At 38.7% G+C, this 25,958-nt stretch overlaps 4 protein-coding genes across 5 annotated transcripts; 3 read left to right on the top strand and 1 right to left on the bottom strand.

The window, feature by feature from the left end:
* Window positions 1–9,151: 9,151 nt before the first annotated feature.
* On the top strand, window positions 9,152–15,233 carry LOC121991981 (ATP-citrate synthase alpha chain protein 3-like). The gene is made up of 11 exons (XM_042546073.1): window positions 9,152–9,291; window positions 9,575–9,751; window positions 9,907–10,149; window positions 10,264–10,315; window positions 10,795–10,909; window positions 11,004–11,085; window positions 13,716–13,811; window positions 13,894–13,995; window positions 14,113–14,229; window positions 14,303–14,419; window positions 15,002–15,233. Exons 1-11 carry the CDS (start codon window positions 9,193–9,195, stop codon window positions 15,071–15,073), a joined length of 1,272 nt encoding a protein of 423 aa, XP_042402007.1. The 5' UTR covers window positions 9,152–9,192; the 3' UTR covers window positions 15,074–15,233.
* A 114-nt stretch (window positions 15,234–15,347) lies between these two features.
* Window positions 15,348–16,063, bottom strand: LOC121991985 (40S ribosomal protein S30). Its single transcript, XM_042546077.1, has 3 exons — window positions 15,907–16,063; window positions 15,680–15,817; window positions 15,348–15,566 (listed from the first exon to the last, which is right to left on the bottom strand). Exons 1-3 carry the CDS (start codon window positions 15,908–15,910, stop codon window positions 15,520–15,522), a joined length of 189 nt encoding a protein of 62 aa, XP_042402011.1. The 5' UTR covers window positions 15,911–16,063; the 3' UTR covers window positions 15,348–15,519.
* Window positions 16,064–16,283: 220 nt separating this feature from the next.
* LOC121991982 (transmembrane protein 184A-like) lies at window positions 16,284–21,711 on the top strand. 2 transcript variants are annotated; one of them, XM_042546075.1, is made up of 8 exons: window positions 16,284–16,699; window positions 16,783–17,044; window positions 17,130–17,316; window positions 19,749–19,822; window positions 20,022–20,171; window positions 20,312–20,597; window positions 20,665–20,898; window positions 21,001–21,711. In XM_042546075.1, exons 3-8 carry the CDS (start codon window positions 17,170–17,172, stop codon window positions 21,367–21,369), a joined length of 1,260 nt encoding a protein of 419 aa, XP_042402009.1. In that variant the 5' UTR covers window positions 16,284–16,699; window positions 16,783–17,044; window positions 17,130–17,169; the 3' UTR covers window positions 21,370–21,711. The 2 variants fall into 2 exon arrangements, with proteins under 2 accessions (XP_042402009.1, XP_042402008.1); XM_042546074.1 differs by having other exon boundaries at window positions 16,891–17,044.
* Window positions 21,712–22,571: 860 nt separating this feature from the next.
* Window positions 22,572–24,070, top strand: LOC121991984 (histidine-containing phosphotransfer protein 1-like). The gene is made up of 7 exons (XM_042546076.1): window positions 22,572–22,772; window positions 22,856–22,943; window positions 23,062–23,192; window positions 23,276–23,344; window positions 23,435–23,506; window positions 23,573–23,645; window positions 23,729–24,070. The coding sequence occupies exons 2-7, from the start codon at window positions 22,884–22,886 to the stop codon at window positions 23,777–23,779; spliced, it is 456 nt and encodes a 151-aa protein (XP_042402010.1). The 5' UTR covers window positions 22,572–22,772; window positions 22,856–22,883; the 3' UTR covers window positions 23,780–24,070.
* The last annotated feature ends 1,888 nt before the right edge of the window (window positions 24,071–25,958 follow it).

The following is a 25,958-nucleotide window of genomic DNA, read 5'->3' on the forward strand; positions in this document are numbered from 1 at the left end:
TCCTCGGTGGGGAGATGCAGGGAGACCCGGACGGTGTGGCGTCGACCGGGGGTCGTCTAGGCAGAAGCCGGAGAAGGATCGGAAGCCGGCGCAGAGAACTGGGACAAAATTGTTGAACGATGGACTTGGCGGGGAGCGGGCGGAAGGACGCTGATTGGAACGGCCTCAAGAGGGTCCGCCGACGCGTCCAATTGCGATGGGGTCCGATCGGATGATATCGCCTCTACCGCTGGAGCTTTGCCTCGAGAATCAGCGGTGGTCCACTCGGAAGGATGGACCACAGATGTAGCCGAGTGGAGTGGTGTCTCCGTGCGGCGCCGCTTTTGTCGAGGGGGTCGCTCTTCCTCTTGAGCCGAGCCTTCCTCCCGGACGGAAGGCTCTCGACTAGCAGTTGTGCCAGCCGCTGGCTCCGGGAAAGAAGCCTGAGCGGCCGACTCCCCAGCATTTGTCTCGCTCTCTCCTTCATTAGAGCCGACCGGCTGGATGCCAAGCGTCTCCATCTCTTTGGCCGCCGCGGCCTTGAGCGTCGCCGCCTTCCTTTTCAAAATGCCAGCCATCACCGACTCCATGACAATGTTTGCTGCAAAGGAAAAAGAAGAAAATCAGTTAACAATCAAGGCAAATGTATAAGTAAGATTCTTACCGAAGCCGCTCGGGAGGGGGGTCCTGATCGGACTCAGGCCGAATATGTACATCACCCCTTCTGGTAAGAACTTGTTGATGTCGACCCTCAGACCGGCCAACATGTTGGCAGCATGAAGATAGTCCGGTCGGGTCTTGAACCTTTTGAGCTTAAGGGAGACTGGAGGTCCGATCTGCCATTGTGTTCGGAAGGGGGCCCGCTCGGGAAGGCGAATATAAAAGTAAAATTCTTTCCAATGCTTATTGGAAGAGGGTAGTTTATTGAAGAAAACTAAACCGGACCGAGCCTGGAACATGTAAGTGCCAAGCTCAGACTATTTAGGGTAGTAGAAATAATAGAAGACCTACGGTCATAGGGGAATGTTGTGGATTTTAAATAGGACGACAACGCCGCATAGAAGGCGGAAAGTGTTGGGGACTAGGCTTCCGAGCGGAATGCCGAAAAAATTGCAAACTTCAACGATGAAGGGATGAATGGGAAGTCGCAGACCGGCTGTGAACTGGTCGCGGAAAACACAGAAAGCTCCGCGAGACGGTTTGTGTGGCCGAGCGGAGGGTGTGGGCAAAATAATTTCAAGGTCGGAAGGGATGTCAAAATTATTTATCAGAATATCGGCGTCGCGCCGATCGAAGCGCGACTCCATGGTGGTATACCATGGGCCGAGGGCTTGGTCTTGTGGCTGGGAGGAGCTAGCCATTGTCTGAGCGGATGAAACCAAAAAAGATGAAAGGAAGAGGATAAAAGGAAGAGGATGATAGACGAAACAGTGCGCAAAAGACGAGAACTCGACAAGAAACGCAAGGCTAACAAAGAGAGAAAGTAGGAGAACCTTACAATGAAATGAAAGATCGAAGGAAGAATGCCGGAGATCGTCTGAAAGTAGCAACAAGATCACCGGAGCACTGAAACGCCGAAGGCAGCTACCGGGCAAGCGAAGACGCAAATGCGGCGAGAAGGCAGAGAAGGCGAAGGCTTTATAGGGTTGGGCCGGAGTGGCCTCAGCCGTCGATGGCAGGTCACGGGAACCGAAGCCCGCATCTAGCCGTCAATTTCAAACTAAGTCGGTCCCATCGAAGGTAACGCCGCCGCCGTACGCTGACGGCATCGGGGGTGCCACGTGGCGCCGTGACATAGGTCGCATTTAATGAGCGCCCTTATCGTGCGCAGCGCGCGTGCGCAGCTTTAATGGAGGGGATTTGGCGCAAATTCTGAGAAGATCCGAGAAATAATGTCGACTGATGCCATGGCTACCCCCACTGGGGCCGAGCGGAAGATGAGTTCATAGATGTGCCGCTCGGAATTACCTACAGTCCAATCAGTCGGACTAATCGCCTCCTTCGACTAGACTTGAAGGGGAGGCAAGTGATCCGGCAGTAAGGACGGGGGACCCCCTTGGAGGGAAGTCAACGCCACGTGGAGGTCAAGGATCAAAAGGCCGACCGGAAAAGGGGGACCGACAGGCCGAACGGGGTACAAGCAGAAGCAAAGACAACCCGACGGGGAGTCGGGTCTCTGACGCTCATGGTGAACAGGGTCGTCGGGCCGAGCGGGTAGCCCGCTCGGCCGAGGCATAAAGCAGTAATACCGTGAATAGTTTCTTCCGAGCACATGACCTGGAATCTCCCAAGCAGATCCGTACCTACGTCTGGTCGGATGCGAGGGGCTGCCGAGCGGCCGGCCGCTCGGCGCAGGAACAGAAGAGACAAAAGGACAAGGGAAACATCGGGAAACACCTTCTGACAACCAGCATGGTCGAAGACCAAGCCATGCACAAAATCTTACGACAGAAGGTTCTGCCGTCCCATCAGAGAGGTGCTCGGACTGTAGCGGTATGGTGTCAGGCAAGCTCCTCTGACAAGCCCATACTGAGGTATGGTAAGAGGACACGTATTCACCTCGGTATGTGTGCATCAGCCTCCTCATAGCTCTATATAAGGGTCCTCATACTTCGCGGGAGGTACGCAATCTTGGATCTTCGAAGCCACTTCCTTAGTTTCCTCTTGCCTGACTTGAGCGTTGGAGGGTCGTCGCCGGGAACCCCTTCCCGGCCCGACTTCTTTGCAGGTTCACCGGAGCTCCATACGGTCGGTCAGAAAGCCACGTCATCGATTCAGATAGCGCCACGTGCCCAGTGTCCATCGATTCAGTGTTCGGACAGGATCAATGTCGATATATTTTTTTTTATAGATGGATAAAAGTTCTATATCATTATTTTAGTTAATGCATTGAATTCTCGATATTATTTCAGTTTCTAATTTTTGTAATCTTCGTTATTATAATTCCAAGAAAGCCATGTTTTGAGCTTAGATTTACTCATGATCAGTGTATCTTATTTGTTAACAAATGGATAATGTTCATTGATTGAACTTAACTCATTTTCAAACTTTAAAATTTCCTTGTAAAATAATAGTTAATGGCAAGGAATCATGTTTAAGTCCCCTAATATTTCCATATAGTATGATTCTAGGACTTTTATGAAGGAATGAATTTCTGAATAGAATTTTATCATATTTGCAACATTGAACCTGTAACTTGGAACTGAAGTAAAATCAAGATGCTACTTTATTTATATTTTCTTTTCACATGACATTAGGACAGTATAAAATGCATTGTTAGGTTGAAGGCAAATGCAAAATGTAAAAACCTTAAGCAACAATTTTAAAATCCTTAGCTAGTTGATACCCAATTATTCAATTGTAAGCAGTATAGCCAGTAGGGCTTTAAACCTGATAGGTAAAATTATTTATAATTATTGTGGGTTAGTATAGTGACCATATCTTATGCTTCGGGCAGTTTCAAATTGAACTGTTGGAGAATTCAGGTTTACTTCAACTGATCTTCTGGAGTATTCAAGTTTCCTTCAAAATGATTTACTAGAGACTTCAAGTTAATCTTATTACTTTATGGTCCACCAATTATAGTTGTGATTCATCAGCCAAAATTTTAACTAGAAAAGGAAGTAATTTATACTCGTTTAAGTCAGGCACAATAGAAATTTAACCTAATATAAGCCATGAGGAAAATTACAATGGAAGAAGCTCCCTAAAATCTAATGCAAGTGATCATCATATTCATCTTATCTTGTTCTTTGCTTGGTCTGCTATTCGAAGCTGAGACAGTCGCCTGAAAGTCCGAAGCTGAGACAGTTGCCTGAAAATAACCAATATCAGAGTGAACTTGAGACAGTTGCTTCAATTTATTAATAAATATTTAGTTTTGAAACGTTAAAACATGAGTGTACCTGAGACAGTTGTGTTGACAAAAGTGGTGAAAATTGAGTTTCAGCAATACTCAAACCTTCAACACAGTTACCAAGTGTCTGCATATAATTTGTAGGCTAGAATAATAAAATATAGTCTTAGATAGTGATAACATAATTATTTTAGTTTAACATACTAAAACAATCTTTAACTTGATTGATCATCCGTTGGCATTCTATACTGGCAAGCTGGATATACTTTCATAATGTTCTTCTATACCCTGTTATACAAAAAAAAATGATTTAATTCTATATGTTTTTTCAAATCTAACGATAAAAAATAAATTCAAATATACAACACTTTAGTAAGGGCGGAACCTTAACAATTGTTGAAGTTTGGTTGGTTTTTCTCACTGCTTTCTTTTTCCTTGAAATCTTATCTAAGTCACCTTTCAACCTCCTACCTGAAACCGTTTTCTTCTTTTTAATTCCTTTGACTCCAAGAGAGTTTTCTTCGCCAATTTTGAACTCTCTTTCATTTAAAAGTCTTGTTGTGCCATTTGGATATTGAACCAACTGACTCACTTCTTGGCTCACCATTGAGTATTGAACAATTGGTTCATTAACTTGTAACCTCTCATCCACTTTCTTAAACATACTCAATAAATCATCTTTAACAAACTTGTAAGTGTTTCCTCTCCATTGCCTTGGTAACCAATTGAAACATAATTCTTTATATCACATATTGTAAAGTATTTTTTGGATTCAAACTACCTTTGTTCACAATAGAATCATTAACTCCAAAATATTCATCTTTTGCTTTTTGTGTCCCCCTTTTCAATATATACTCACTGGGGATCTTCATGATATTTTTTTATCATAAATATTTTCAAAATATGATAACACAAAATCCCAGCAAATTCATATTTTCTATAACTACAACTACACTTAATTTTTTCACACGATGTATCAAGTGTAACTATAGGATGATAACTCTTTTTATGAGAAGTACCTTTATATTTTGTATGTGATCGAACATCCTCACAAATTTCTACACTAGAATCATGAGATTTGCACTCTCTTGTTCAAAACACTTGTATGTCTCAAGAGTATAAATACAACTTGCATGCTTTAAAATTTCAATTGGATATAATAAACTTGGAACACTTGAATTTGATTTAAAATTAACTTTTAACTCTAGGGGTGCAAATGAGCACCAAGCCACTCATGAGCAGCTCGCGAGAGGCTTAGTTAAAACTCGACTCGAGCTCGAAGTTGACTGAGCCTGAGTCAGCTTGATTAGAAATTCAGCCGAGCTCGAGCCTAATTATTACTGGCTCGGTGGCTCGTCGAACCAGTAATGATATATATTTTTATAATATATAATATATTAATTTATTTATTGAAAATAATAAAATAATAAAAGAAATTCGAGCTCGAGCTCAAGCCCATAATTAAATATTGAGCTTGAGCTCAAGCCCATAATTAAGTATTGAGCTTGAGCTCAACTCTACATGCTCGAGCGAGCTCGAGCTCAAATCGAGCCAATACAAATCGAGTTGAGCCAAACTCGAGCCTAGGCTAGCTCGAGCTCAGTTCGGCTCATTTACAAACCTATTTAACTCCTCATATCGGCGATCATCAAATAATCTTTGGAAGTAATTGAAAAAGTCTAAAAACTTGTGTTGATAAGCGACGTACATTTTCACAATATTATTCATACTCTCACTTCTTTGGGTTGTACTCATATCTGCACAAAATATTTGTCGTATATATACTAAAGCCCATTTGTCATTTATGCGAAACAGACATCTCAACCAACCATTGTCTTCAAGTGTATACTTAGTCAATATCATGTTCCAAGTTAAAATAAATCTTCCTCTTCATCAAAGTTATATATACATGAGGCAAAATCTTTAGTAAACTCTTTGATTTGAAAAAAAAACTCCACTCAAATGTATTACGACATTTTGATAAATGTGTCAAATATACAAATGATGATGTGTTTCAGGCCATTTGGAAGCTAAAGTCTTTGCCATTGCTGCATCTAGATATGTAAGAATAGTTGTTGGTTTTTTCACACAGCTCTGGTAAATGTATCAAACAACCACTCAAACGTCAAAGATGTTTCATCATATAATAAAGCTGCAACAAAAATTATGTATTACTTATGATGATTAACACCTATAAATAACACAATTAGACGACCTTCATTGTTCTTCTTGTAGGTTGTGTCAAAGCAAATAATATCTCCAAAATTTTCATAACTAGCTCTCATCTTAGCATCAGATCAAAAAATATTAGTTATCAAAACATCTTCATCAACTTGAATAACATTAAAAAAATTAGGATCATCGAACTACATTTTTTGTAAATATTCCAATACACCTCCTGTATCCCCAACTCTCATATTTCTTATTCTTTAGGATCGCAAGTAGTTTTTGTAATCTTTAGGAATAAAACTTAAATTCTCCCTCCCACCTACTTGTCTCACCATAAGATCAAAAATGCTTTTGGAGGGATTCCCGCGTCACTTATCATCTTAATCTATATCGCTGCAGAAGAAGATATATTTCTATATCTCTAGAGCATGAGTTTTGTTTGGACTTGAAAGATAATGATTATGATTTTTTAAACAAATTGCACTACACTAAACTTACCATTTTTTTTTTTTTTGACAACTAACTTTGGTTTTAGCTTCACAACCAAACCTTTCTTTATAACAACTTGATTTCACATAAATATCTTATTTTTCCTTTTCCCTTTTACCTTGCACACTACAAAAAAAAAATCCTATCAACTAATTTATCTAATTTATCATTGTAACTTTTAGTCTTTTTTATATCAAATCTAACTTATTTAGCATATTTCAAATAAAATTCATAGGCATTCTCTTCTGTCTTAAATTCCATATCCATTTTTTACATCAATTCTTCTGTGATGTTCAAACCTTTAAAATCAATCAAACAATATAAAAAATTTATTCAACAATGTAGATATTCAATTAAACTATGCAAAATTTGAGTTATATAAAATTCAATATAATCCCAATATGATTCTTATTACTTTATCATCCCAACCGTCTTAGTTTGTTTCAAAATCCCAACGGTGTTTGTTTGCTTCAAAATTCAACCGACGACAACTCGTAGATTCACCCTCCATGATAATTACTTTCATCCTGAAAAAAAAATAACCAAGAAATGTGAATTCTTGATCGTAGAAATAACAAAAAACCTAACAAACTCATATGAAAAATATTACATTTTGAAAACCTCTAAAACTATTTTCCATCATAGTTTTGTCGTACAGTAGGCAAACCACACACACAAAAAAAAATAATGTAACATTCAACAACATTAACCTCATTGTCATTGGATGAAATTAGCCTTTTAGGACACCTTTGAGATTCTGAAGTTGGAGTCGATGAAGCAAGAGCTGTTAGAGTCGACGAAGGGAGGAGATGAGAAGTCGACGAAGGGAGGAGATCCGAACTTGGGGGAAAGCCGACGGAGCGTTGATGTTGGGAGGGAGGAAAGAATTAGAAAATTTCACCAGAACAAGGAAAGGTTTTATTTTTTTTCGATTATCATTTGACTAATGGGAAGAGGGACAGAGAGATATTGGAACAGAAGATCTAGACTCCTGGTGGGGCCGAGGCACTATGTGTTGGATCGTGAAAGTCGATAGAGGGGGGAGGTGAATATAAATCGAGAAATTTTAAGCGAGTACATAGCGGAAAAATGAAAATAAAACAATACTAACGCAAACCAATATACTTGGTTCGGAGCCTTGATCGACTCCTACTCCAAGCCCCGCACCGTCGAGTGCTTTCGTTGGGCAATCACTAATAGTTCGTAAAAAGGTTTACAAAGTTGAGTACAAGAACTATAAAAAATGAACAATATCGACAACAATAAACAAAATTTGAGTCGCAGGTTGCCGGAGAAGTAGTGTCGCAGAAGCAGAGCGCAGTAGAACAGATGTTGTTGTTGTGCTTTTTGCTTCAAGGCTCACCCTCCTTATATAGGATGCTCCAGTCGTCCGAATCTCTTTCGGGCGCCTGGACCATGACGTAGCACAGCCAACCAATGAGCTCCACGTGCGACGACTACGTCAGGATGAAATTTGTCTTCCGAGTGCCCGGACCATTTCCAAGCGCCCGGACCAACTCCGGGCACCCGGATCCCTTCCGAGCGCCCGGACCACCTTTCTCCAGAATGTTCTTCTCCTGTAAGAAAGAGTTAGTCCGAGACAAAAATAATAGTTTAAACTACCCTGCAAAACAAAAGTTAGCATAATAGAAGAAGAGTAGTAATTAGATTTAGTCTCACCGAGACCGGAATCTAGTCAAGATCTCAACTTAGAGTTGTGAAATAGTTCTAAATTGGATCGGCGCCTAAGTTCCCTAACCGGAAATGCGTCCTCACTAAGTCACTCCCCTCCAGTGATTTACCTTAACTTACTTGCCAGACGTCCGGTCAGCCCATCGACCAATCTGAACTTCTTGCCAGCTATCATGTCAGCCCGTCGACCTAGCTGGATTTCATGTCAAACATCCGGTCAGCCCGTCGACCAGTCTGAGCTTTGTGCCAGCTATCAGGTCGACCCATTGACCTAGCTGGACTTCGTGCTAGACATCCGGTCAGCCCGTCGACTAATCTGGGCTTCTCCTGCACACTTAGTTAAAGTGTTTGATCATAATGAAACTAACTTAACATACTTTGTCATTAATCAAAATCTGAGTTAGACCGTTAGTACTAACCGCACCAATACTATGTGGGGAGGGCAAATCCTCTGGGCCCAACAAAGTGGGTCAAGGGATGAACCACTTACAATTGCAGTCGGATCGTGACCGTAATCCGATCACAATTGATTGTGATCTCTCCCTAAGTTCACTACCCCCAGATTATAGTTTGAGTCGAAGAGGCCGTTCGGAGGCTGCCGGTGGTGAGCAAGTGACAAGACAGCCTGTCGTCGAGCAAGAGACAGCCTCTGGGTGGCCTCCGACCACTTCTCCCAACTCAAACTATAATATAAAGGGAAGGTAAATCTAAAAAGGGATCATAACTAATTATATCTGTCATATCTGATCATAATCATAATCATAATCATAAATGATTCATTCCTTGATTTTTTTTTTGGGAATTTTTTTTCTTGACTAGAAGATCTGGACTCCTATGTGGGGACAGCTATTCACTGTGAGTGAGATCGCCTGCCCACTCGCCCGAACAGATCTAGACCGTTCATTTACCAACCTGGCTCGTCGCGTCGCTTATATAATGAAGGGGGAGGCATTTCGACGCGGAAGATCGGAATTGGATTCAAGAGGAAGAAGAAGAAGGTGAAAGAGATGGCGAGGAAGAAGATCCGCGAGTACGATTCCAAGCGCCTAATCAAAGAGCACCTCAAGCGCCTCACCGGCATTGATCTACAGATCCGTTCGGCTCAGGTTTTTTTTTCCCGAACCTCCTATCTCAATCGATCGCTCTTCCGATCTATCCATCTGGACGCCATTCGAGTTTTACTATCTTGCATTACTAATTTTGAGGCTTTTCCATGTGTTTCTAATCTTCTTTATATGATTTGTGTCAGTTTATGAGGTCTGGTCGGTGCTTTACTCTGAGCGATTTGTTTAATTTTGAGGATAGAAATAACTTTTTCCTTGGAATTTCTCGTCAAAATAGATCGTTGGAGCTGGTGGGAAAATTATTGATGTTTTTTTTGTAATATAGGTAACAGAATTGACGGACTTAGATGAGTTGGCGAACAGGGAAGCATGGCTTTCGTCTCAGAAATTGGTGGTGAAGCCGGACATGCTGTTCGGGAAGCGTGGGAAGAGTGGTTTGGTGGCTCTTAATTTGGATCTATCTCAGGCAACTCAGTTTGTTAACGAACGCCTAGGAAAGGAGGTGATGATCTATATTGCTTTATTTTAGTTTTTCCGTGTAATTAAGCCAATAGTGTGATTGAGTCTGATTGTATTGCGATAAAAGATTTCCTTATTCTTCATAAATCACCATCCGATCATATGATATAATCTAATGCTCCCTCGTTGCTTAAAAAGGTTGAGATGGGAGGATGCAAGGCTCCCATCACCACATTTATTATTGAGCCATTTGTACCACATGATCAAGAGTACTACCTCTCCATTGTGTCTGAGAGATTGGATTGCACCATCAGCTTCTCAGAGTGTGGAGGCATTGAAATAGAGGAGAACTGGGGCAAGGTTAAGACGGTCTATCTTCCCACAGAGAAGGCCATGACAGATGAGGCATGCGCTCCGTTGGTCGCATCCCTTCCCTTGGAGGTGAACTTCACTTTGAAGTTGTATTTTCTCTAGTGCTCCAATTCTTCCCTCTTCACCTCTTACATATATTTGTATTTTTGTGGATGTTATAACCAGTTGTCCTGTTGTACTCAGATACGAGGAAAAATAGGGGATTTCATAACGGGAGTTTTTGCTGTGTTCCAAGGTATGCAATGGGTTTTACAACTCTACACCTTATGTATCCCTATTATAAATTCTTACATAAGGCTGTTCTTCTTGTGCTTGTCTGAAAATTGCTTAACACATTATTTTTGTGTAGAACGATGTTATAATGCTTGGTGAGGTTCATTCTATTTCATGGATACTATGTTGCCTTCTGTTGTCTGAGATATATTTGATTGTATTTACTTATCGATGTGTATTTTAATAACTCACCCTCAAAATTGTCTTGACTTATTTGTTCCATAGTCATCTAATATCTATTTAGAATTCTAATGTCCAGAGACATCTTTCTTAGTGTATTTGCTTATTGATTTTTTTAGAAACTCACAGTAAAATATCTTGTCGACCTATTTCTTCCCATAGTCATCAAATATCAAGTCACTATTCTATTATACCTAATTTTGTGTCATTCAAGATCATTAATGATTATTTACATTTTTTGGTTCACTATATTCTTTGCAGATTTGGACTTCAGTTTTATAGAGATGAACCCATTTACTTTAGTAAATGGCGAACCATACCCACTGGATATGCGCGGAGAATTGGATGATACGGCTGCTTTCAAGAATTTCAAAAAGTGTGTTATGATTTCTAGGCTAGAACTTGTGGAAGAGGCTGGGTTGCTTTAATTTGATTTTATATTCTGCTGCTAAATTGAAGGCATTGTGCAGGTGGGGAAACATAGATTTTCCACTTCCTTTTGGTAGAGTCCTAAGCTCCACTGAGACATTTGTTCACGAACTTGATGAGAAGGTAAAAAGGCTTAAGCTTGATAGTTTTCCATTTCTATTTATTAGAACACTATTGGGATTCACAGTAGTCAATTCACTTGGTTATGTTTAAGCTTATATATGATCTATACAAGACCCACGGTACCAAAAGTCTTGTTTCTTATTTTAAGATCGAAACTCCTTAGCCTGTAGATATGTTTTAAGAGTTATGAGCAGGTGACTGTTAGTTTCTACTGCTCTTTAGGCCTATAAAGCCATGTGCATTTGTTAATTGCATTCATACTTGAAAACCATAAAAAGGCTGCCATAAGGTGATATCTCAAAATCATAATGGCGATTGATGTAACTGCCCAAATTATCAATTGTGATCGTGCTGCATGACACTGATTCATCACTTCTGGACCTGTGCTCTTTTCGTCAACCAAATTCACTAGTAATGTAGGAATCTAATATAACCCCTGGAAGGGTCATAATTTTTGAATAGAAAGAATCAGATTCTATTAAGGCTCACACGTGTAGAATTTAAAATTCTATATTTGTTACGAAGAAGCCGTAACCACCCAGTTCCGAGCCCAAAAAGCTACTGTTTAGGTCATTTTCAAAACCTCCGAACATATTTTTTATTATTTTTAGTAATTTTTATTTTTATGATATTTTTGATATTTAAGGATTAGGGATTGCCTATATAAGATCATCCATATCAGATACCTTATTCAAAAATTTTATCCTAAATTTTGAATAGGGCAACTAAAAAAATCTTTACATTAGCTATCATATTCATTCCCTAAATTATGTATTTATGAACAGTACTCTAAATTTAGAGAATGGATTCTATTCCCTAAACATTAAGAGGAGAAAAAAGAAATAGAAAAGCTGATACATGGTATATTGAAAAGATTATGCATTTTGGATAGGAAAACATGTAGATACTCTAAGCGTTGTTATAAATTTTTTTGATAGGATTTCTTTTCTTTCTTTACCAGATAAGAATTGATGTCTATATATTAAAATTTCTTTCCTTTTGTGAATCTTAAAATCTAGAGTTTATATAAACATCTATTTAGTTATTTCATCATCTATTATTAACAAAAAAAATTTTTTTTTTTTTGGCAAATGAAAGATTTATCTTTATTTTATTTGAGTTTTCTTCTTGTCTACTCAATTCTTGTCTACTCAACTAGTGGGCACTTTATATTGTCATTCCAGCCTCTTTTTTCTTCTCATTAATTGCTTTGTATGATTCGCTTCCACATTTTTTTCCTCATCCTTGGATTGTTTTACACACACCATGGAATTCACATTGCTTCATGCTTGCTATATGACATGTATGATCGAACTCTTCTCTTGGGTTGATATTCCTGATGCTTCTAAGTTGCTTATCCCTCACAATGCATAGTGAAATGAAGAGGAGAGAACACTGAGGAAGGGAAGGTTCTCATCATCTGCAAGCATCTGATATTTAATTTTATGACACTGCACCACATTCAGCTAGTCGAGCACATCTCATCATTAGCCTTTACTACTACAAACTTTGGCTTAATAAGAATGTAATTGTGTTAGGTTATAGTTCACTATTAGTGCCACATAGAGGCTCCATAGGCGTTAGGATCACCAAGTTTGTCTAGTGTCTAGAAACCTAATCTGTTTGCCAACATGACAGGGTCGTTCCCATACATGCACTACTGCAAAATCCCAAATATAGTGCCTATATTTGGGCAACTTTTTCTTTTACTAAATTGCATGAGACTTTGTTGTTGTTTCATTTAACTTAAATATCCAAACAAAACTGGGTTTATGGTTCCAATTGGTATTGGTTGACATCACTGAATAGTATTGTTTTAGCCATCAACTGATACTAATATTATATAGACACCACTCTGATGATGCATTTCGTTGCTACTGATCAATACACGGCCTATCTTTACTAGTACCATCATCTGTTTCCAGTCACGAAGAAGAGAGTAACTAAGAGATGAGAAAAGTTTTTTATCTAAAAAAATAATAGTTAGTCAGATCAGATAATGTCAAACTGAAACAACCGGCCCGGTACAATCCCAATGAAAATTTCCACCGGCTGTCAGAATAAATCAAAAAAACGTACTGGGTAGTCCAAAAGTCGAGTATTTCTTGATTACACGTCTTATTTGAAAAAAAAAATCTCTATAAACATATCATGACAGGGAATCAAACTATAAATACTAAGGTGACATCTGAAAGTCTTTCCATTAATTTTTTTTTATTTAAGAACATTATTAATCTGGGCGATGAAAATTTATGAAGTTGAAATCACTGTGATGCTAGAAAAACTCACGCTCCTATCTTGTACTTGACCTTTGTGAGTTGAGATGGTTTTTATAGGTAAAACCTTATTTCGTTAATGTGCCTTCGTATAGCATGTACTTGAATTATCTTAGCTTAGAACTGATACCCTAATATGTATTAATATTTTTAAAACCTTAATATAACATCAAAATAGAACTAGTGTATGTATATCTTGCTTACCCTTTTTTGGATTTTACCTGCCTAACCCAGCTTGAACATTCTTTGGTGGATTTCATTTTAATCATCCCATTGCATTTTAATATTAAAACATGACTGTTTTTTCAATTTCCATCTTGCACATTCTTACCTTTTCACGCCATGTTGCTACAGACTAGTGCCTCCTTGAAGTTCACTGTCTTAAATCCCAAAGGACGAATTTGGACAATGGTGGCTGGTGGTGGTGCCAGTGTCATTTATGCCGATACGGTTAACTCTCTCTGCCCTAATCATTTTCTGCAAAACTCATGTGCCCCATTTGCATGATCATTCTGACTTAATTGTCTATTAGGTTGGAGATTTGGGTTATGCATCTGAACTTGGTAACTATGCCGAGTACAGTGGTGCTCCGAATGAAGATGATGTCCTTCAATATGCTAGAGTTGTTCTTGATGTATGAATTCACTACCCCACCCTCTCTCTCTCTCTCTCCTCAATGTCTGATCTATTTCTGAACGTCACATTCGTCTCCATCAGTGATATCGAAATTCCTCTTGTTTTGCCCCATCAGTGTGCAACTGCAAATCCTGACGGTCGGAAGAGAACTCTCCTCATTGGAGGTGGTATAGCAAACTTCACTGATGTTGCTGCTACATTCAATGGCATCATCAGGGCCTTGAAGGAGAAGGTTAGTTCACAAAATTATATCAACTATTTTATCAACCCTAACTTAATGACTTCTGGGCTTGTTTTATCCGCAGGAATCAAAGCTCAAGGCTGCAAGGATGAGCATTTTTGTCCGAAGAGGAGGCCCAAATTACCAGACCGGTCTGGCAAAGATGAGGAAACTGTGCGAGGAGCTTGGGATTCCTCTTGAGGTCAGTCACTAGGAACTCGATTCTGTGACACTTGTTGTGCCAATACAACAAAATCAAACAAATAGTGACATCTATTATTGTTTTAGCATATCAACTATAATTAAACTCTGTCATCTAAAATAACCAAACTATGATACTTCAAGCAAACCTTAATGCCTATATTATAACTAAATTGTAGCACCAACTATAACCAAAGTTTTATCGTTAAACTGTGACACTTATCTACCATGTTAATACACAACAAATCAAGATATAGTATTTAACCAAATTGTAACACCCATTATAACTAAACTCTAGCATCTACTAGAATCAAACAACCACATCCTACAATATCCAATTGTAGCATTATATAAACCCAAACTACTCTGAGATTGGCGCTGTGCTTGTCATATGAAAGTATCCTTCATCAGACCTTTGGTGAATGAACCTTCATATAGTCTTATCTATTTTCACAGGGGAATTCTAAGATCTGAAATCTATGAAATTCGCACTCCTCTTTCCATGCCTAGCTACACTATTTTCATTTTGAGGTTTGATGCCCAATCTGAATGAGAGTCTAAGTGGCTTGAATCTCTGTTACAGGTTTATGGACCCGAAGCAACAATGACTGGAATTTGCAAACAAGCAATAGACTGCATCATGTCTGATGCATAATTGGCCTCTGTGACTCTCTGTTGCTTCAGGAGTCTATGAAAGATGCGTGGATTAGAATATTTGCTCTTGAACTAATTCTACAAGTTTTGCCAAGTAAACTCTAGTGATGAAGATAAATTCTTCATAATTTTAGATGAAGTAAAAGGTTTTTGTGTTGCATGTTCCAGAGCAATTGATATTTGCTTATTCTTGATTTAGTTTCGTTCCACTTGGGCATACACAATGATTCTAGCAAACAGTCGAGAAAGAAATTATTCGACAAAACAAACACTGATTGAAAGAGAGAAATCAATACACAATTCATAGCTCTAAGTCTGCTTCCGTTTAATCATTGTATAGAAGAAAACAAAGGTCCAATGCATAAGAAGAAATACAAAATCGCATACGAACGAACAAGCGGCGAAAAAGTAGCTAAAGGAGACATTTTGGTACCGTCGTCGTCGTCTTTACTTCTCGGACGAGTTTGGACCTCTCTTCTTACCGAATCCAACCACTGCGAAGAACAATAACAAGAAAAAGAAAGTCAGAGGGCACCCTGATTACCAAGCAAAATAGCGGGAGGAAGGAAAAAAAAACTTCCATGGAAGAGGAAGGTTATAAGATTACCGGCAGTCACGAAGCGGCGGTTGTACTGCATGCGCTTGTGGGCCCTTCCACGGGGCTTCTTCTTCTTGTCCTGCTTCGCCACCTTCGGCGTCTGGCCTCGGACCTTTCCCGCACGAGCTAAAGAACCGTGCACCTTACCTGAATCCCATCAAAATAAACGCGATCAATTGAAAACAAGAGGAGAGAAAAGCAATTGTAACTGGCCGGAGAGAGATTTGATCACTAACCCATGGCTGCGTTCGGCGAACAGGAGGCGGCGGAGAGCTCGACGAAGTCTTCTAGCAGGTGATCCCGAACTAGGGTTTCAGAGAAGTAGTAGCGTCGAAATATTTATAGTGTAGATGATACGGCCCGGCCGGCCCGGCCCGGTCCGGTTTCCAGCGTGACATATTTTAATATATTAATAATGATATAATTTTGGATTTAAAATCTTAAAAAACAAGAACAACATCGAATTAAATAATAATAATACCTGAATATCTAAATTAAAAATGAGAGTTTTCATAGGCCGGTAGGTTGGAAGAATTGAATATCTGAATTAAAAAAAATAAAAAAAATAAAAATAAAATAAAAATATCTCAATTTATAGAACATAAATCTACTGATTTGTCACTCCATAAACTATGAATTGAGAGATCCACTGATTTAGATCGATTTCATGGCGGTTTCTTCGCTAAGATCTCTTTCTATAAATCAGGGATCAGAATAGCAGCGCAGTGATGCAGAATTCGCGCCTTTACTTGGATGGAGCGGCCGGAGACGGTGACGATCTCCGCGGCGGAGCGCTATGGTGAAGCTCGGAGCCTGATCATCCGGCGGTGGCCCGAGACTGAAGGAAAAGCTCGGAAGGTGGATGCTTGCTGGCGCTGACTACGACCTGGGAAGAGCCTCAATCTCGCCGTCCATTGAGCGGGCGGTCCGCTTTGAGATCCGCGGCGCGAGCGATGAACGGCCGATGGACGGTGCGGATGCGCGTCCAACCATCTCGGCGCGGAGATCCAAAGTAATCTTTTGCCGAAAGTAAGGGGTTTCATGATTGACCAATAAAAATCCGTCCTTTTTTTTCCCCTTCCTCTTTGTCCCCCTCGTCCCTCTTCTCGCAGTCGCCACTTGGACTGGGGAATCGAGATTGCGGCACGATCGACGAAGAAGGCACTCTCGTCGGCCTTCCGATCGGCTTCTTTTTCTGAAATTTGCATTGCTTGGATTAGGGTGGAAAGCGGCGGTCGCCTCTTCCTTCGATCTGTTCTTTTCCTAGGTTTGGCTTCGTCGACTCCGTTTAGTTGAGGCCAAGGTTGTCCCATGGGATCAGTGACTTCTTTAACAGCAATATTTGCCTGAGAGCTCAATTTGGTCATCGTGAAGGTTGTTGATACTGTAATCAGAGACAAATATCCTATTCTGTATTCTTGGATGCATATGCTTCAATCTGCGTTTTCTGATTTTTCAGGTTCTTGGAGTGTAGGGATTCACTTGTTGTTGATCTTCCTATGGCGCCTGCCCTATTTGTCATCGTTGCATTTCCATGTACAATTGGAGCCATAGCGCTTGCTGTGCTTAACATATACAAGCACCTCTTGAATTATACAGAGCCTATTTACCAACGGTACATAGTGCGCATCATCTTCATGGTGCCGGTATGTTGTTTGATAAATTGTTCCCTTTCACACTCACACTCTGCTGTATTGTATCTTTCACGAATGTTACCACATAGCACACAGATCTGCAACCATTATCAACAATTGTGAAATATGTTGGTTCTTATTTCTTTATGTGCTATTCATCTATTCATTCTAAAAATCGACAGGATGAGGCCTAAGCCAATCATCTCAGAATGTTAATTTAAATGGTATTAGTTAATATTATATTGATTCCCCTTTCTAATGTTTTCAATTTAGAATCATTGATCTCCTACCTTTCTACTTTCCTATAGAGAAGGAAGTTGCTATTATTCATGTTCTTGTTTGTCTTTTTGAACCATGAATTTGATTGTCACAATGGCCGTATGTATAAGCCTGGTATAGAAAGGCATATCAATATATGATTGTACCTTCTTCTTTGGAAAGAACCCATTGCGGAGTTCATGTTAGAGTGGTAGCTTGGTAGGGCATAACTAGAATTGAAGCTGGCGATGATAGTAATATTTATCCCTTTCAATTTTATTGATTTAGAAAGCTTTTTGTGGCTATATGGGGATATGCAGAACTTCATTGCATGACGTACGTAAACATTGTTGTTTAGTGGTTTGTTGCAAACAGTTGGAATAAGTTTTCATATTATCATTTGTATTATGGAAAAGAATGCCAGCTTCTATGGATGACAAGCTTATATACACATGCATGTGAATCTATGTCCCATTAAGTCACTTTGCCATGATTTAGATTATTCTTAGTAAAGATAATGGAACATATCGTTGGATGATAGGTTTGGGGATCACAATCCAATTTAGATCCTACTTGGGATTTGTATCTTGAGGTGAATTTGGGTTCTAGGAGTTCATGATCCAATTTTGGCAATCACAGATTTACAGAAGATAAAATAAGAGAACATATGTTGAAGGTGGGTAGCATAGATTTAAGAAAATGCTACTTTACATAATTACTGGTATATATTTGCAAATGGAGTTTAATGGAGCAACTAGATCTATGTAGTTGACTGCAAATAATTAGCACTAATATGTCTTGATATGTTCATCTATTTAAATGCACACACATCTTGTATTTGCCAAACCTCTACTAGAGACTTCTTTAATTGTAAGTTACATGAAGTTGTCTTCCAGAGGTCATTCCAATAGAAGAATATCATTCCATGACTGCATGAATATGACGAGATGTAAAGTTCATATACATGTGATACTGTAAAACAACCTAGATAACAATTAAAATATGGACCTTGACATCATATATATTCCATGTGAACACGGGAAAAGTGAATTTATCTTTTTTTTACTAATAAAAAGTTAGCATAAAAATATTTTCCATTATGATTTATTTTCAAAAACTCTAGGTTTATGAGGTCCATGTAAAAAATTATAATAGGAAAATTAAAGATAACATATTATTTTTATAAAAACAGTAATATGGTCCATAAAGAGTAACAATTTATTAATATTAAAATTAAAAGATGTTATGTTCTCCAATTAGATTCAATCCAAACATAACCAGACTAATCCAATAATTTTGAATAAGTTTCAATCTAGTTTGGATGTCAATTCAGTTTGTTTGAATGGACAACCCTACCGTTAATCTTTAATCAGTTCACCTATAATAAGTTTGTTTGTTTGGTTCAATACAAGTTTGCATTTTTATGCATTGGTGCAATGACAGTTAAGGAATGTTGAATATTTGGAGAAGAGAACAACAATTGTGTTCACAGAGTGCAATTATGAAGAATCACAAAATGAGAAATCTAGAGATCCCATGAGCACATAAAATGAGACATGAGTTTTTATATGGTAGTTCAAAACTGGAAGAGATCAGATCTTGGTCAGGCTTAATGCAAAATTTGGTTCCAAAAGCTTTTTAATCTAATTAATATAGAAAATGACTGAACCACCAATGGTTATAAGGAATCTAGATAATAAGTCAATAAATACAATGACATTGGTATATGCTGGAAACTTATTTGTTAATTTTGTTTTATTATTCAATAACTGTTTAACATAAACTATTTTTAAAAAGCTTTTATTTACAGTTTTAAATATATTTAATTTCAAATTTCTTATGAAATTGCATATGCACCCAGTACCTTATTGGTCCATATCTCATGCCACTTGTATCCACATTTCTAACTTTTTCTCCCCTTAGCATTAGTATAGTTTGGTGGCTTTTTGTAGATTGTGAAGTTCATAAACATGAAGTGTTTAAGTTCATAGTTGTGAAGACCAAGAAAAAGCAATGGACAACCAATGTGTTTAACTAAGTTGGTAAAAAAACTGTCTTGAGAAACAACACAAAGAAAAAATAAATTAATGGATTTAACATTTTGCCACGTTGACATATATTTCTCTATCATTTATTATACCAAATGTTTTGCTCCTTAGCTAACATGCTCAATCTTACTTTGGCAGATCTATGCTCTGATGTCATTCCTGTCTTTGGTCCTTCGTGATAATTCCATATACTTTAACTCTATTCTAGAAATGTAAGTAAACAGGTTTCTTATCACTGTCTCTAAAATAAATAGAAATTAAATGAATCGACATTACATTATAGTACAGTGATAGTATTTCTTTGAGATGGTATCTTCAGATATGGAACCTGTCTCCTAGAAATTGCATTACTAGTGATATTGAGTTTGTAAAGTTTTGTGTTAACTACTTAACTATAATCAAATGTTTCAGATATGAAGCTTGGGTCATATATAACTTCCTGTCACTTTGCTTGGCGTGGGTGGGAGGCCCAGGTGCAGTGGTTTCGAGTTTGAGCGGTCAATCTCTAAAGCCATCATGCTGCCTTATGACATGCTGTTTCCCTCCTATTCCTCTTGATGGGTCTGTACACTCTGTATGCCATATATACTAAAATTCTCTTTTTCAAACACATAAAAAATTACTCAAGCACTTGACCTTGAAAATTCAATTTGCTCATTTCCTTGGTTATTCATCCTCAAACAAACTTTGTTCTTCAATAGGCGTTTTATAAGAAGATGCAAACAAGGCTGTTTGCAGTTCGTCATCTTGAAGCCTATTTTAGTTGTAATTACATTCATCCTCTATGCAAAAGGAAAATATGAAGATGGAAACTTCAGTGTGGATCGGGCTTATCTTTACATCACTGTAATCTACACTGTGTCATATTCTATTGCGTTGTACGCTCTGGTCTTGTTCTATGTTTCATGTAGAGACCTGCTTCATCCTTTCAATCCGGTTCCAAAGTTTATCATAATCAAGTCTGTTGTTTTCCTCACTTACTGGCAGGTAAGCTGTATTGTTTTCTTATTCTGATCTACTACATATGAACTTATCAACATAACTTTTTATGCAGGGTGTCTTGGTGTTTCTGGCGGCCAAGTCCGAGTTCATAAAAAGTGCTGAAGAAGCTGCAGATCTTCAAAACTTTGTGTTATGTGTTGAGATGCTTGTAGCAGCTGTAGGCCACTTCTACGCATTTCCTTACAAAGAATATGCAGGTGCCAACATTGGTGGTTCTAGTGGTTTCAGGGGAAATCTCTTTCACGCCCTCAAGTTCAATGACTTCTATCACGACACAGTTCACCAGGTAACATCTCATGAAAACTTACAATTTGGTAGACTTGGTCACAGTTTCATTTATCACACGCGCTGCTGCTGTATGATATTTTGATCAATTTTCTTTGTATAGTTTGCTCCTACATATCATGAGTATGTCCTTTATAATAACGCGGAGAGTGATGAGGGAGCAAAGAAGTACCGGTTGCGAACTTTTGTGCCAACAGGGCAAGAGATGGATAATGTGAGAAAGAACAAGCACCCAGAGAAGTTAGAGGATATCGAGTTGTCTAGTATCTCCACATCCAATTTAGCTAGCCCTGTCATATCAAGCACATTGCAAGACCAAGTCAATTTGCAAGCAATCAAATCCTCACCGCTCGAAGAAAGTTCTTCTGCTTCTGCTTCCATGCAACCCTACGATCTTTCAGTACTAGTCGATACAGACTTGTCAGATTACCCTGCCAAGGTTCCTGCAGCTGATAACCCAAACCATCAGTGATCTTCTATGATATGTAGAATATCTAAAAGGCTGAAACTTATAGATCAAATTGAAGGTCTTGAAGTGCACTCATCGACAACTGAACCAAATGAGTTTGCAAAGCTGGCACATTCATACCTTGATTGCCAAGTGATTGCACACATGCAAAGATGCATAGGATCATTACTTGTAAATCAACCTTAGCTAGGGTTGTGAGTGCCAGACTGACATACATCTTTCATATGTTTGTGTGCGTTTAGAAAATCCTTTATTCTTTCTCCCCTGCAAGTTTCTTCCAGGTTCCAATAGAATTTTGTTTTGATGGAAATTAAATGATTAATGAAGTCATATTTGGTTGGTATATTCTATATGATTTGATGAAATAATAATATGATTTCTCTACGCTTTTTTTATTATTGTTAAAAAATTTAGCATAACATTTATACATCATTGCATCTCAATATTTCAAGTGCTTACAATTAATTTTGGCATCAAAATAATGATAAATTGTTTGTGTTCCTATTTTTGAGACATCAAGTTTATCAATTTAAAATGCATATCATGGCAGTAATATTTGAAAAAAAAAAATTAACAATGAGTCAAATTCTTTTTATAATCATCAAACTATAATGTTTCATAAGGGAAATCTTGGTACAATGATAAAATTATTGTGATGTGATTAAAAGATTCGGAATTCAAATTCTGAAAATAGTCTTTTTAAAAATTAAGATAAGATATCCTTAAACTATCATATTTCAGTCTTGATCATTTACACTAGTAGCCATAAGTTATTTAAATTTATGTGGAATCTTTTTAGGATTAATGAGCTGGATACCTAATTTTAAAAAAAAAGACAACAAACTTGATCAGTCAAATAATTTGTTTGGTCAACACGCAACCAACTAAATATTAAACAAACTTCACCGATTTTTTCTTTTTAAATCTTTTACTCGAATGAATAATTTCAAAAAAAAAATCCCACTTACTCCTTAATTAAATCGCACAAACTTTGTAGAACCTTGGAAAGCCACTCAAGGCATGGAAAAGAACAAACTCCACACATATTTTAATCCACTGAACATTTTCTCCACAATGCCTCAATCAATAATAAATACTCGCCAGCCAAATTCCCAACATGACAGCTTCATCCAACCAAAAAAAACACACCACCAAGAAAACTAATCACATTTTAAAATCTCCATTAAAAAGAACAAGAGAAACTATAATAACATGCTTAACATTGATCAGACTTGGTTTTATTATTTATTTATTCATTCATTTTGTTTCTTATTTGTTTATCGAGATTCCCTTCAAATTGAGAGAGAGAGAGAGAGAGAGAGAGAGAGAGAGAGGGTGTTTATGGATGGATTATAGCTATAGATGGTAGCATAGGCTGTAAAGGGTAGAGAGAACCAAAGAGGAAGGTGAATTCATTGCAGATTTCTATGAGAATTTATGGCTTTTCTTAAAGGCAGTAATTAAAAGTGTGTGTTTCGATTCTCTCCAGTTAGACTCTCTTCTTCTTCCTCAGCGCCATGGAGATTGGCAAGCTGCAAAGAAGATACCTTGACTTCACTTCAACTCTCTTCCATGAGGTATTTATCATCCTACACGCCATTTTTCTTGAAGTTTTTTTTTCCCCTTTTTCTCCCTTCTTCGTTTTGATGCTTTGATGTGAACAACAACAACAACAACAAAATCAATCAAAAAAAGGGATTTTTGGACAACCAGTTCACCCAGCTGCAGCAGCTGCAGGACGAGAGCAGCCCTGAGTTTGTTCTTGAGGTCGTCACGCTTTTCTTTGAGGATTCTGAGAAGCTCCTCGATGAGCTAAGCAGGACCCTGTGAGTACTCATCTGCCCTGAAAACCCTAGTCCTGTTCCATCACTCTCTCTGGATTGTTCATCCTTGTTCTCTTCCTCTCCAGCGACCAGCAGGCTGTGGATTTCAAGAAAGTGGACGCCCATGTTCATCAGTTGAAAGGCAGCAGTGCCAGGTTTTTTAACATTTCAAAAACAAAAAAAAATTCTCACAGCTGCTCTGAATCGATCCCCTTCACAAACACACCTCTGATTTCACCTTGTAGCATTGGAGCTCAAAGGGTTAAAAATGTCTGTGTGGCCTTTCGCAACTTCTGTGAGGAAATGAATCAGGAAGGGTCAGTCAGTAGTGCATCAGCCATGCATGGTGTTCTCAATTTTTGATTCATCTGCTTCTTGTTCAGGTGCCTCAGGTGCCTCAGGCAAGTCAGGAATGAATACTTCCTGGTGAAGAACAAGCTGGAAACTCTCTTCGCGGTATGATTGATCCATCGATCGATCGGAACTCTTCGTCTGCTGCATTTGACATGGAACTTAATCACATTTTTGTTGAATTGCAGCTGGAGCAGCAGATTGTGGCTGCTGGTGGATCAGTCCCCATGATGTGGTAGAAGAAGAAGAAAAATGGCAAGTGAGTGTTTGAGAGGTGTTCCTTAAACTTGTAAGACTGTTAACTTTGGAACTAGCTTTATGGTGCACTTATTCGATGTTGAGATTTTCATGTTCATTTTAATGGTGGTCTTGCACAAGAGCATCCAAGGAAAGGAGATTATAGTTGGAGAACCTGTTAATTGTGTATGATGTTGGATTTTTTGCTTGTTTAAGCTAGATTTTTTGTATCTGGAGATCGATTTTGTGATAGATTGGAAATAACTAAGGAAATTATGTTGTCTCTTGTTTAACTAGTTTCCAATATTGAAACATTTATTTTCAAATTCATGAAATTTTTTATGAAATTAAAACAAAATGATCAAGACCAGTGTCAACCCTCTTAATCATCTTGCACTTATTCTCTCGGGCCGGGCTCTCGCTTGGGCCCGTTGAGATATTCAGTGGGCTTCCAGCCTTGGGCTTAAATAGACTTGAAAACGGTCCCAAAAGTGTAAAAATGGGCTTGGCCGGCACGCGCGAGTTTTTTGTTTTTTTGGCAGTCGGTTCGATGAAAGCGGATGTATATATATATATATATATCCGAGAGGAGGAGAGAGTCCGATTATTCTAGCTCCGTTAGCCAAAGCCGTAACTTCCATCCAGAGAGATAACCGTGTTAGGGCCCAACCCAATGAAGAGCCCATTTTTTCTAATTATACTAAAAAAAAATGAGAGACATGGACCTTATGGGCGTTAAACCTATTCTCATGACTTCGAGGCACACACCGACGCATGACTCTTTTTTTCATGCAATTTCTTATTCGGTGTTACTCTTCTTTACACTTGATTTCTTCTCCGGCGTTCTTTCTACTAAGGCACGGTTCCACTGAATAAGAGGTAATCATAATCTTCTTCTTTGACCATCTTCTTCGTCTTGCAACACGTGGCACTAATTGTAACCTAATTGTGCAATAATGACGATTTGTGCGACTTAATCGTGTCGATTCTCGCAATGGCTATCTCATGCGACACGGGCTGGAGCCAGTTGGCTTTTGCTCGGGTGACCTAATTGCGTAGCACAGGGTTGTCACACGCTACCTCAGTCGCTTGTGCGAACTGCGACCTAATTACATGGTGGTTACTACTTGTCACCTTGTTACTCCTGCAACCATCGTATTGGTGTCCATGTTACAGGATGCACTAAATGAATTATCAATGTTATCGATTGAGAAAGAAATAATCCAATAATTGGATTATGCAAATTTGATAAATATTTTTTATCTCTAAAGACGAGTAGTATTTATATAATTATTTTAAATATTTGATGTAATATATTTATTTTTAGTTTATTTATGTATTTAGTATATATGTTATTTGTAAATTGAACTTTATTTATTTACCGTAGTATGCGTTTCAGGCCCCGTCGAACACAGATACGGCTCTGCCGTTAGCTGACGCTGCCGTCGACGCCAACAAAGTTCTTCATGGTGACCTCCTTGTCCATTAGCGTTGCTGTCTTTAATCACCCAGACTAGTTCAGGATCTGGAAGGATAAGATCGTACAGATGCTCTTCACCGTGATTCCCCACTTCGATCTAATCTGTTATGGCAATAAAGCGCAAGCTCAGTGAAGGCTACTACCACCAATTTGAGCCGAAACTAAAGAAGTTCTGCAGAAGGCCTCTCCAGTTCAAGATCTCCGGAGTTCCCCTGTCAATCTGTCCCAGGGTCAATAAAGAGGAGATAAATCATAGACGATTACTAGTCTTTGGAATAATGACTGGCGCATGAGGGAGACATTTACCTTGGCTATGTCGAGATTCGAACCCCAAATATCATGATGACAATACCTCATGCGCTAATCATTAGACCATTCTGAGGGGACAATTATATAAGCAATCAAGCTGCTATAGAAATAGGCGCCGACGCTAATTTTCTACTTCAGGAGCTCTAGCTGTTTGCCCACTCCAGCTATAGAAGGCATGCACGAGTCTTAATGAAGACACAAACCATTCACCAGTTACAGCAAATTAATTAGCATTTAGGACAAGGGCGGAGCCAGGTTGAAGGCTACCCGGGCTCAGGGATGGCACGTCGTCGACTCTTGTAGCCCACCGCCCATGATCAACCTCGATAGATCACCCGAATCAGCTCCGGTAGACCAGTCGGGCGGGCTCCGCCGTTAATTTAGAGTATAAC

The sequence above is a fragment of the Zingiber officinale genome, chromosome 6B (genome assembly GCF_018446385.1).
Source record: "Zingiber officinale cultivar Zhangliang chromosome 6B, Zo_v1.1, whole genome shotgun sequence".
NCBI classification, from domain to species: Eukaryota; Viridiplantae; Streptophyta; class Magnoliopsida; order Zingiberales; family Zingiberaceae; genus Zingiber; species Zingiber officinale.